At 49.2% G+C, this 12715-nt stretch overlaps 1 protein-coding gene across 1 annotated transcript in view; it reads left to right on the top strand.

Moving 5' to 3' along the window:
- PROSER2 (proline and serine rich 2) overlaps nucleotides 1-12715 on the top strand; it is a 46713-nt gene that overhangs the window by 29260 nt on the left and 4738 nt on the right. The window contains exon 3 of the mRNA XM_062210913.1: nucleotides 11662-11908. Coding sequence (XP_062066897.1) covers nucleotides 11662-11908 — 247 coding nt within the window. The remainder of the gene's footprint in view (nucleotides 1-11661; nucleotides 11909-12715) is intronic.

The following is a 12715-nucleotide window of genomic DNA, read 5'->3' as shown; positions in this document are numbered from 1 at the left end:
AGCGAGGACGGTGATGGCAGGGTGAAACTGACTTACGCTCAGCTTGGAAACCTAACAGGACCCTAGGGAGAGAGTGACCTTCGCAGGAAGCCTTGAGAGAGGATTCTTATCCCAGCCACCCCTTCCCTTAACCAGGAAGAAAATGCAGCTGAGGGTGGTGAGTTCCTCCAGGGTTACAGGGGAAACCAGTTTGGATGCGCACCTGGCTGGTCCCCAGCACCCTGTGCTTGAGCTCATTTCAGGAAGCGTTGAGACATTTCATCTTTAGCGCTACCAAAGAAAGCTCTGGGTGTCAGGCCATCTGTATTCGCAACTTCTTGAGGCTAGCGTCGCAAATCCTCATACCCTCTCAGAAGAGATCCTTGGTGCCACTGCTTGGGACAGTGCTGTCTAGTGTCAGCATTCTTGGGTTCTGATTCTGAATGTGTTCCTGACATCTGCTCTGCCCTCCAGCCCACTGGAACTCCCTCTAGATGATGACATGATTCAGCTGGCTGGAGAGAGTGGGGGGCGCGTTCATGGCCGTGGTTCTTAAGGAATGTTCCGTGTCTGCCTCTTTGAGAGTGGCTCGGGGACAACACGAGCATAGTTCCTGTTCTTGTAATCTCTGTCTTGAGCAAAAGCCACGATCCCAATTCATGAATGAGTTTTGGAGATTCAGCACACTTCTCCCTGTGCTAACAGGCGCTGTGGCCAGCAGTCCCACAAGGTTGTACATGTGGTCCCACAGCCATTGTAAGCCCTTGAGATGTCCCCTCCCTTCCACAGGGCATTGTCTTCGGACCTCACCAGTAGTCATGGGATTAGAAGGTAAAGGAAGCAGTAGTGAATGCTTTGCTCATGACTAGGTTAGACTGAAGGCTACACAGTGCCCTGGGAACTTGCTAGGACATTTCCTCTGTTTTCAAGGAGAGAAAACACTCAGGGGGTGGACGGGGAGAAGCAGACTAGTCGGTCAGTGACCTTCCTTCCAGTTCTGTCATTATATCAAGATTTGTCAAAAATCGTCCTGATCAAATGACTGGTCTAAGACGTTGCTAAATAGCTGTCACAAAAGTTGAATTCAATGAACATTTAGTAAATGCCTGCTGTTTACAGTAATTGATAAGTGGTGGAATAAGGTTCAGTTTTCATCTCTGTAGAAGCTCAGTCTAGTGACAAGAACTAGGACACTGCGACTCAGTTCTCGGGCACCTATAATGCCACATTCCTGCAGTGTTTGTTTTCTCTGTACAGGAGACACTGACAGAGAAACAGATTAGAGATCAAGATCTGTTTTGCCAGTTTAAGAAGTTCAAGTTTCCCAGGGAACCCAGCTATAATCCTTGGAAGCCATTATTCTTTACTTTTGTAATCAAAGTTGGACACAGACCTCATACCTCACTGGTTTGTTTATGTCTCTTTCCTGCCAGAAGTACGGGTCTGTTAGCCATAGTGAAAAATCACGGTAGTGTCTAGTTGGAAATAACCATAATTAAACCTTTATTCTGAAACTGGGGAAACGCCTTGTGCACTTGTGACCTTTCTGGTGAGGTTGCTGAAGTGAGCAGGCATAGCACAGGAAGCTGTGTAGAGAGGGGGGTTCATGTTGTCTTCTCTCTGCCCTTACTCTAGTTCCGCTTCTGAGGGTCTCATCAACTGAAATTATTAAATCAGTAGGGGTTGGCGCTGTGGTGAAGAGGGTAAAGCCGCCACCTGCAATGCTGGCATCCCATGTGGGCGCTGGTTCAAGTCCTGCCTGCTTCACTTCCAGTCCAGCTTTCTGCTGTGGCCTGGGAAAGCAGTAGAAGATGGCCCAAGTGCTTGGGCCCCTGCGCCCACATGAGGGACCTGGAGGAAGCTCTTGGCTCCTGGTTTCAGATTGGCACAGCTCCAGCCATCACAGCCATCTGGAGAGTCAACCAGCAGATGGAAGACCTCTCTCTCTCTCTCTCTCTCTCTCTCTCTCTCTCTCCCTGCCTCTCTGTAGCTCTGCCTTTCAAATAAATAAATAAATCTTTTTAAAAAATCAGTAGAGCATTGCTCAAATATCAGGGAGATAATTTTGATTTCTACAAGAGGAGTTTGTGACCATCAGATGCTCTGCTAACACCAGCACCCTGGGCTGCCCACCTAGGAGTCTTCGTGCTTGGCTCATCTCAGGGAATCAGGGTGGGCACAGTAGTGCTGTATCATGGGCCATTGCTTGGGATGCCTGCATACCACATCAGAATGCCCAGGATCAAGTTCTGCCTGCTTTAAGTCCTAGCTACTCCACTTTTGATCTGGTTTCTTGCTAATGCACACCCTGGAAGACAGCAGAGGATGACTTGGGTACTTGGGTCTCTCTGCCACCCACAGGAGAGACCTGGGTGGAGTTCTGGACTCTTGGCTTCTGACTGACCAGCCCTGGCTGTTGCAGGCTTTTGGAGAGTGAATTAGCAGATGGAAGATCTCTCTCCATCTGTGTGTGTGTGTGTGTGTGCGCGCGCACGTGCGCATGCCTTTCAAACTGAATGAAAATAAAATTTTTAAAATTATTTGTTCAAAATTCTAATATACATATTAGGATAGCCTCACATTTTAAAAAAAGTTTATTGTCACCTACTTGAAAGAGCAAGAGGGAGATTCCATTCACTGGTTCACTTCCCAAGTGCCCCTAACAGCCAAGTCCAGGAGCCTGGAACTCCATCCAGGCCATTAGTTGCCTCCCAGGCACATTAGCAGGGAGATGGATGGGAAGCAGAGTAAGTGGGACTCAGTCAGACACTTTGATAATGCATAGGGGCATCACAAGTGGAGACTTAACCCACCATGCCACAACCTGAGCCCTGTTTCTCACACTGTTGAAGACAAATAGTTTTCTGAGTTTTTTGTTGTGTTTTGTTTTTTTGAAATTATGTTGTAGTGGGTTAAGCCTTGGCCTGCAATGCCAGCATGCCATATAGACACCGGTTTGAGTCCTGGCTGTCCCACTTCCAATCCAGCTCCCTGCTAATGGCCTGGGAAAGCAGCAGAAGATGGCCCAAATGCTTGTGCCCCTGCCACGCACTTGGGAGACCTCAATAAAACTCCTGGCTCCTGGCTTCAGCCTGGCCCAGCCCTGACGGTTGTGGCCATTTGGGTAGTGAAAGAGCGGATAGAAGATCTCTTTCTCTCTGTCTGCCTCTCCCCCTCCCTCCCTCCCTCCCTCCCTCTCTCTCTCTCTCTCTCTCTCTCTCTCTCTGCTTTAAAAAAAAAAAAAAAAAAAAAAAAAAGGAAAGAAAAACAGTTTTCCCCCAGGGGCCTGTTGCCATCACCCGAAGTCAGCGTGGTGGGAAAGAAGGTAGAATGCATGAGGTGTGGTTTTCAGTTCTTTCCACATCTGCGAAATTGTGGCTTTAAAGAGCTTCCTTCCTTCTACTCTTCAATCCAAATTGGTACATTAGAAACACCCAGGGGCTGGCGCTGTGGCGTAACAGGTAAAGCCGCTGCCTGGTGCCCGCATCCCCCATATGGGTGCCAATTCAAGTCCTGGCTGCTCCACTTCCAATCCAGCTCTCCGCTGTGACTGGGGAGAGCAGTGGAAGTGGCCCAAGTCCTTGGGCCCCTACACCTGCATGGGAGACCTGGAGGAAGCTCCTGGCTCCTGGCTCCTGGCTTCAGATCGGCGCAGCTCTGGTCATTGCAGCCAATTGGGGAGTGAACCAGTGGATGGAGGACCTCTCTCTCTGCCTCTCCCTCTCTTTTTGTGTAACTCTGACTTTCAAATAAATCTTTAAAAAATAAAAAACACCCTGACAGAAAGAGACTTTAGCCTTTATTTCTGCTGTTGTCCCTCTAGCTTCCAAATTTGGATTTTCTCCAATCCCTGTTTCCCAGGAAAGCTGCCATTTGCACTCATCTCCATTTCCTAGCGACTAAGTCAGGAAATGCTGCTTCCGAAAGTGCAGCGAGCACCACTGTAGGCTCCAGGTCTCGCCGTCCTCTGCTGGGTGGGAAGTGGAGCATCCAGGACACCAGCCGGTGCTCCTATGGGAGGTCGGCATTGCAGGCGGTGGCTTAGCACACCGTGCCTCAGCGCTGGCCCATGTGTCTGTCTTTAGCATCCCTGTGCAAGAGCTGTGTCCAGTGTTTCCTCCCAATAGGAGTAGACAGGCACCCTCTTGGCCTAGGGCCGGGTGCCCCTTTTCTGGCCCTGCAGTATGTTGCCCTCCTGCCTTGGCCCCGGGTTCTTCTCTGCTTCTGCTTTGTTTTCTGTCCCTCCGGTCCAGGTTGTTTGGAGGGCAGCTTCGTGTCAGGGGAGCAGACTTGGCCACAGCCTTATGGGGGTCAGGGCTCAAGGCCAGGCTGATCCCAAAGAAAGCACTGAAGGATACATCCAGTCAGCCAACCCATGCTGCAGCACTCAGAGGGACTGAAAATGCAAGAATCTGAGTGGCCCGGGCCCTGGGGATGTGCTCCCCAACCAGCTTGGTGCCCATGGATTTGTGTCGTGTTCAGACCGCACGTGAGCAGGGATAGGAAAGAGCTCTCCTTAACACCATCATCCGAGGACGTGTGGATAAGGCACGCAGCCTGGGCAGGTACCCTGGCAGGGACCTGGTGATGCCTACTAGTAGATGACCAGAAAGGGAAACGATGGAACAAACCAGAAAGCAAGCGTGGCCTAACTGCTTCTAGTCTTGGCCCCTCCACGAAGCAGTTTTATGAGCTCGGGGAAGTCACTTCGTGCCTGTGACCCATGTTCCTGCGAACTCCAACGTACCCAACTGTGGTGCTGCAGCTATGAGCAACACGCAGGACTTAGAGCAGTCCTGGCTGCCCTCCCAGCCTGTTTGCCAGTGAAATCTCACATGGGGACTGCTTCGTGAGGGCTTTCCCATGCCTCCTTCTTTGTCCTGATATAGGCTTTGGGACGTTGGCATGTGTCTTAGGCTGAGAGTCCCTTCTAGGCCCGTGCTCGTATCAGTCTATGTCTCTTTAGCCAGAGAAAAGGATTACACCTAACCAAAGTAGATTGTCTGCAAGCCCTGGGACGAACCCTGGACAAGTAGTGGAGGGGGGAGGCTGCAGAGGCAGGAAAAGGGTAGAAAGCACGGATGCACTGTCCTAGAGTTTTCATTCAGCATTGCAGTTATCACCTGCTTGGTCAGCCTAACAATGCCCACAGTGGTTCTCTTTACCACATGCATCTATCTTATGCAGAAAGCCCTAAAGAATTTAGACTTGTAAGGTTTTAATGTTGGATCCTGAGCTAAATAACTCCATGTGGCTAGCAGGAGGAAAACATGAAACCGTCACAGAGGGACTGGAAGAACACCACGTGCTGAGTAGGTGGTGGTGGTGGGGATAATCCAGCAGAATTAAGGTGTACCAAAAAATGATACAGCAGGAACGCTTCACACCATGCCCTGTAACCCTGAATGGCTCCACCAATCTTCAGGATACTCTAAAAGTCACAAAGCAGGCTTCGTTATGGTATAGCAGGTTAAGCTTCTGCCTGCATCACCAGCACCCCGAATGGGCACCAGTTAGAGTCCCAGCTGTTCCACTTCAGATCCAGCTCCCTTCCGATGGCCTGGGGAAGCAGTGGAAGATGGCCCAAGTGCTTGGGCCACTATACCCACGTGGGAGACCTAGAAGAAGCTTTTGGCTTCTGGCGTTGGCCTGACTCAACCCCAGCCATTGGAGCCATTTGGGGAGTGAACGAGGAGACAGAAGATACTCACCTTCCTCCCTACCACCCCGCTGCCCTAACTCTGCCCCTCAAATAAGTAAGAAAAAAATATTAAAAATAAATAAGTAAAACTGAAAATCACAAAACAGAGGGTCTCACTGGGTTTCTGTTTCATGTTCTGTTCACCAGCGGATCAGACACATAGGAGGAGATGGCCACTGATGTTTAGATAGAGCAACTACCTGCTTGGTACCAAGCATCCTTTACACTCTGGGTAGTTCAAAGATAGATCAAATACGAATCTCTCCTCTTAGTCGAGTAGAGTACTGACAAACATGGGTGATGAGTGGCTATAGTGAAAAAATGGAGTTTCATATAAAAAACTGAGCCAACTTTAAAAAAAATAGACACCCTTTTTTGAAGCTTTATCCATTTGAAAGGCAGAGTGACAGAGAGAGAGAGAGAGCATGAAAGAGTGCTTTCATCCACTGGTTCACTCCACAAATGGCTGCAATGGCTAATGTTGGGCCAGCCCAAAGCCAGGAGCCAAGAACCCATCCAGGCCTCTTGTGTGGGTGGCAGGGACTCAGAAACCTTGGCCACGATCCACTGCTCCCCCGCCCAGATGTGTTAGCAGAAAGCTGGATCAGAAGCGGAGCGCTCTGAACAGGCACTCTGAACCAAGATGCTAGCATTACAAAGTGGTGGCTGACCCGCTGTACCACTGGTTCACTCCCCAAATGCTTACAACATCCAGGGCTGGGCCAGGTCAAAGCCAAGAGCCTGAAACTCCATCTGAGTCTTCCACGAGGGTGTCAGGGGCTCAAGCACTTGAGCCATCATCTGTTGCTTCCCAGGATTCCTAGGAAGTTAGATCAGAAAGCAGAGTGGCCAGGACTTGAACCAGCCCTCCAATATGGGATGTGGGCATCTGAAGAGGCAGCTTAACCTGCTGCACCACAACACCTGCCCTGATTCTCCTTTTAAAAAAATGATTGATTTATTTTTTTGAGAAGCAGAGTTAGAGGGAGAGACAGAGACCTTCCATCCACTGGTTCACTCCCCAAATGGCCTCAGTAGCCAGAGTCTGGCCACTCCAAAGCCAGGAGCCAGGAGCTTCTTCCAGGTCTCCGAGGTGGGTGCAGGGGCCCAAGCACTTGAGCCATCCTGCACTGCTTTCCCAGGCCATCAGCAGGGAGCTGGACTGGAAGTGGAGCAGCTGCTGGTGCCCCAGGTGGAGGATTAGACTTCGCCATAGCACCACCGGCCTTCTGATTCTGCTTTTGAAATATCTCTCAAATCCATCTGTTCCCATCACCATTACATTTGCTTAGGGGACCTTTAACTCTAGTCTGAATTGCTTCCCGTTTTCCATGTTTTCCATGCTGCAGCCGATGCAGTCTGCCCAGAGTCTACATCTGACCACGTCTTGTCCCTTTTTGTTTAACTCTCCCCACCTTCTTGCCGGTTCTTGACTAATACGTGGTTTCCTCTCTGAAGCTGTTCCTGACTCCACCTCCTCTCCCCAGAGTGCAGCTAGATACCCATGCTGTGTGTTTCCGTCACACCCACAGTCACCGTGTCCAAGAATTTCCACCCCTGAGTACCTGCCGGTTTTCTTATCTGTAGTCCTCCCGAGATGTTGACCTCTAAGGAAGCAAGCACACCGTTGACCCTGTTGTGTTTGCCCTGCCAGTGCTTAGTAAATACTCAAGCATTTGAATATGTGATTCAGTCGGTGTTCCAGGAGTAGGTTCGAGGTGTGGTGATATTTAAATTGGGCCATGAAGGGCGATTAACATGTGGCCATGCAGAGATGGCATTGCTGGCAAAGAAACAGGTAAAGAAAATATCAAATGATTCGACTCCAGAGCAGCGATTCACAAACAGCCTGTGAAGCGCGTCTGCATACCTGTACCCCTGCCAGTGCCTGGCTTCGTAAACACAGTTTTAGTGTAACTAAAGCTAGGCTCATTCATGTACTTAGATTGTCTGCGACTTTATTGCTACGTCTACAGAGTTGAATGATTGCACCCCCAGAGCCCCAAATACTTAATATCTGGCCCTTTACAAAAAAAATGTTGGCCACCCCTGTTATAGAATCTGAAGGGGAGAGTAGCAGGAAGTGCAATTTGAAAGGTAGGTAGAGCTATAACAAATACTTAGAAAACACATGCCAAAAAAGAATGAGATCTCAACTCTAGACGCTGTAAGATACTGAGATACTGTTGAGAGATATTAGAGAGCTGAAGCAGTGCAGCTAAATCCTTAGTGCCTCATCAGAATTACCTAGAAGATATAAACACCAACTGGTGGGCCCAATACCTTGGGGTCTCTGATCCAGTAGATCTGGGGTGGTAAAGCCACTGCCAGCGATACTGGCATCCCATATGGGCACCAGCTCATGTCCTGGCTACTCTACTTCTGATCCAGCTCCCTGCTAATGGTGTAGGAAAAAACAGTGGAAGATGGCCTGAGTGTTTGGGCCCCTGTCACCCACATGAGAGATCTGGATGAAGCTCCAGGCTCCTGGCTTTAGCTGGGCCAGACTTGGCCATTACAGCCAGCTGGAGAGGGAACCAGTGGATGAAAGATTCTTGCTCTCGCTCTCTTGCTCTGTGTGTGTGTGTGTGCGCCCAACTCTTTAAAATAGTTTAAAAGAATCCTGCCATTAAAATTAGCTTTTTATTTCATTTGTGAATATAGTCTGATTTGTTTAGTTGTGCCCTTACCATTGGACATGGTAGGTTCTTTCTTGTTTTGCTTGCTTATTTGTTTTCTTGCTATTATAAATATTAGCATATACCTTTGTGTGTGTATGAGAGAGAGAGAAAGAGAGAGAGTATGTGTGTATTTGTGTCTGAAGATAGATGATAAATGCTTTCACATCATTAGCTTTGCTGTGATTAATAACTGTTTTCATCTCCTTTGCTTGTTTTTTCTTTGTAGCCCTCTGGCTTATTGTGAGCTAGACTGGCCACTGACCCCACAGGTGGCATCCTGGTGATGTCACCATTCTCCTGAAATTCCTGCATCTTGCTTGTGTGGACTCTCCTATTTCCTGGCTCCTCTGTCATCTTAGCTTACTGCTTTGTTGAGGGAAAAAATCACACCCCATTACCTTGCAGTAGCTTCCTGAGAAAGGTAGACATAGGAGCTCAGCTTTTTAGACTTTGCAGATCTTAAAACTATCTTTATTTTACCATAATCTTAATTAATTATTAATTGCATGTAGAATTCTAGTTTAGAGTTTATTCCAGCTGTCATAGGAATTACTCCATTGTCTTCTGACTTCCAGTGTTGCTGGCAAGAAGTCTGTTGCTGTTCTGATGCCTGATCCTTAGTTTGTTTTGTTTGTTTGTTGTTTAACCTTTTATGTTGAGATTATTTCAGACATACAGTGCTATTTTAGTTTTATTCATTAGGTTGTTTGCTGATGACCCCTTTCAGTTTGGAAACGTGTGCTTCTATTTAGGGACATTTTCTTAAATTATTTTCTATATTTTGATCATTTCTTCCTCACTATTTTCTGTGATTCTTTCTGGAACGCTATTCAGATGTTGGCCTTCCCAGACTTATCTTATGTTTTATTTTTTCTTATTATTCAGCTTTCTCCTTTTTTAAAAAAATTGTATAGTTGAGAAAGAGAAAGGAGAGATCAATACACTCCTGTATACTGGTTCATTCCCCAAATGCCCGGGAGCCAGGAACACAATCTAGGTCTCTGACTTGGGTGACAGCAACCCAGTCACCTGAGCTATCGCCACTGCCTTCCAGAACTGCAGCAGCAGGAGGCTGGAGCCAGGAGCTGCAGGCAGGTACCAAACCCAAGGCACTTTGTGTGGCGTGCGCTTAATAGGGTCTGAACCACTGAGCCAAACACCTATCCCCAGCTTCAAAAAAATATTTGTTGTATTTTTCTACTTTCTCAACTTTATCTTGTTTTGGTTACCTTTATTTTTGTTTCTGTTTTTCTACTGTTTTAAGAGCCTTTCTTTAAAAAAAAAAATAGCATTGTGTTGTTTATGGATTCAGTATCTCTTCCCATCTCTCTGAGGACATCAATGATGCCCTTTTGTGACATTCTCATCCTTGCATGGTTGGTTTCCCAGAGGCTGCTTTCTCGGCTTCTGTTTTGGTGCACCTTCCGTGTTACACATTTCCTAAGAGTGGAGCACTAAGAAACTGACGGGAAGTCCCGCCCTGGCCTCTCCTGCCCGTGCTCTTCCCCTGGGAGGGCCTTGCTGCCTGCTTCCCTGGGGACCCTGGCTGTCAGCCCTTTCTGGCTCAGAATGTTCGGCTTCCCCAAGGAAGACCCTCAAACCTTCTGTCCAGAGGGTGTCAGTTGGCTTCATTCATTCCCTTGCTTTCAGCGTGGTTCCTCCCCTTCTTCCGTTCTGTTCTGTGGCCCCACTTCAAAGTTTGTCTTTTACCTTCCTTAAGAGTCAGCACCTGGCTTTCTGATCTGATTGCTTCGGAAAGACATGTGCACCCAGCCCTGCTCCTTTCGGCACCATCCTCACTGCAGTTGCAGGACTCGGCATCACCAGTGCCTGAGCTTTGGGCACATACTGGCTGGTTATTGGCTCTCCCCAGCTGCTGATGTAAAAGTTAGCTGCCTGGGGCCATCTTAGTCCATTACCACCTGGTTTTTCACCCTCCAGCTTCCCTAATTTTGTTGCTGTCATCTCTTTCCCTGTTGTTTTTTGTCTATGATTTATACCTCTTTTTAAAAAGATTTATTTATTTGAGAGGCAGCGGGAAAGGTCTTCCATCCTCTGGTTCACTCCCAAATGGCTGCGATGGCTGGAGCTGGGCGGATCCAAAGCCAGGAGCCAGAAGCTTCTTCTGGGTTTCCCATGTGGATGCAGGGGTCCAAGCACTTGGGCCATCTTCTGTTGCTTTTCTGCTGGATTGGAAGAGGAGCATCGGGATTTGAACTGGCACCCATACGGGATGCTGGTGCCACAGCTGGAGGCTTAACCTACTATGCCACAGTGCCAGCTCTGCTTTATGTCTTTTTTTAAAATTAAGAAATAAGGGCCAGTGTGTGGCACAGCAGGTTAAGCCACCACTTGGGATGTTGGCATGCCCTATGGGAGTGCCTGTTGGAGTCCTGGCTGCTCCACTTCCAGTGCAGCCCCCTGCTGATGTGCCGGGGAAGGCAGCAGAGGATGATGTAAGTGCTTCTGCCCTGCCACCCACACGGGAGACAGGGATGGAGCTCCTGGCTCTAGGCTTCCGCTTGGCCCAGCCCAGGCCATTGCAGCCATTTGGGGAGTGAACCAGGGGATGGAAGATTCTCTCTCACTCTTCTGTGTGTGTCTCCCTCTCTCTGTCACTCAGCTTGTCAAATAAATAAATCAATCCCAATATTGCTGTAGTGGAGTTGCTAGAAGGAGAGGAGATAAATATGAGTCCAACTCACTATCTTTGGCCAGAGGTTTCCCCCTTGCTATGGGAAAACACGATGTGGGCAGTACTAAGTTACAACAGCCTTCCCCAGACAGCCTGGGGGATTACTCAGCGGAACCACAAAGCTAGCGCCAGTAATAGGTGCTGGAACTAATGCCCACAGTGACCCCAGACATGACCGAGGCCAGGAGCCAGGAGCCAGGAACTCAGTCCATGTCTTCCAGAAGGGTGGCAGGAACCCAATTACTCGAGCCATCACCACTGCCTCTGAGGGTCCACATTAGCAGGAAGCTGGCGTTAGGTACCAGAACTGGGGATTGAACCCAAGCACTCTGATAAGTGGTGTGGGTGTCTTAACCGGCATGTTAGCTGCTAGGCCGAACAGCCACCCTGATGGTAGCTTTTTTCTTTTTTTATGCAGATAAAATGGTGAGGAACACAGAGGCAGGGCCTGTCGGTGGGGCGATGCCAGTGGCAGGGATCTTTGAGGCTGCAATGCGTCCTGCCCGCGGCTGTGTACTGACGCCTGCTTTACCGTAGCCTTTTCTCTTCAACGAAACCCCTGTTTGTGTTCTTTCTCCCATCCCTACCCCACACCTGACTTACAGGATGACGAGAGCCTCAGGTACCTCACCCACGAGGAAAAGGACGTCATCTTGTTTTTTGAGGAGACTCTGGATTCCTTGGAAGATGACTTTGAGGAGCCGGTCCAGTGTGACAGCGGGATCCACTGCCACTCCCCACAGTCCCTGGAGGAGAGCGCTTCCAGTCACTCTGAGCCTGAAGATGTCATCGATCTGGTACAGCCAGGACCTCCCGCTGGGGAAGCGGAGCGCCCTGCAGCCGTGACCGCAGGTGAGGGGTGTCCCCACACAGAGGCACGTTCAGTTGTGTGCTCCCGCCGGTGTAGATGCTCTTGAGGGGAGAGGGCAGGCATTTGGCCTTGTGGTTAAGATGCCACTTGGGACTCCTGCATCCAGTACCACAGTGCCTGGGCCCAAGGTCTGACTCTGCTCCCAATTCCAGCTTCTTGCTAACACACACCCGCGGAAGCAGCAGGGGATAGCTCAAGCACTTGGGTCTGTGCCACCCACATGGGAAACGTAGATGGAGTTCCAGGCTCCTGACTGTGGCCTGGTCTAGCCCTGGCTGTAGTGGGCATTTGAGGAATGAAATTACAGATGGGATGCATCTCTCTCTGTCTTCCAAATTAAAACAGATTTTTAGAGGGGATTAGCATCCTCTTAGCAGTGTGATTGTCCAACAAAGAGAAACCCCAAAAGGACTAGAATAAAGAAATGAGACTGGTCGGCACTGTGGCTCAACAGGCTAATCCTCCACCTTGCGGCGCCAGCACACCAGGTTCTAGTCCCGGTCAGGGCGCCGGATTCTGTCCCGGTTGCCCCTCTTCCAGTCCAGCTCTCTGCTATGGCCCGGGAAGGCAGTGGAGGATGGCCCAAGTGCTTGGGCCCTGCACCCGCATGGGAGACCAGGAGAAACACCTGGCTCCAAGCTTCGGATCAGTGCGATGCGCTGGCTGCAGCGGCCATTGGAGGGTGAACCAACGGCAAAAAGGAAGAAAGGAAGACCTTTCTCTCTGTCTCTCTCACTATCCACTCTGCCTGTCAAAAAAAAAAAAAAAAAAAAAAAAAAAGAAAGAAA

Source organism: Lepus europaeus, chromosome 14 (assembly GCF_033115175.1).
Source record: "Lepus europaeus isolate LE1 chromosome 14, mLepTim1.pri, whole genome shotgun sequence".
NCBI lineage: Eukaryota > Metazoa > Chordata > Mammalia > Lagomorpha > Leporidae > Lepus > Lepus europaeus.
Note: the sequence above shows the minus strand (reverse complement) of the source record. Positions and strands in the feature narration are given on the sequence as shown.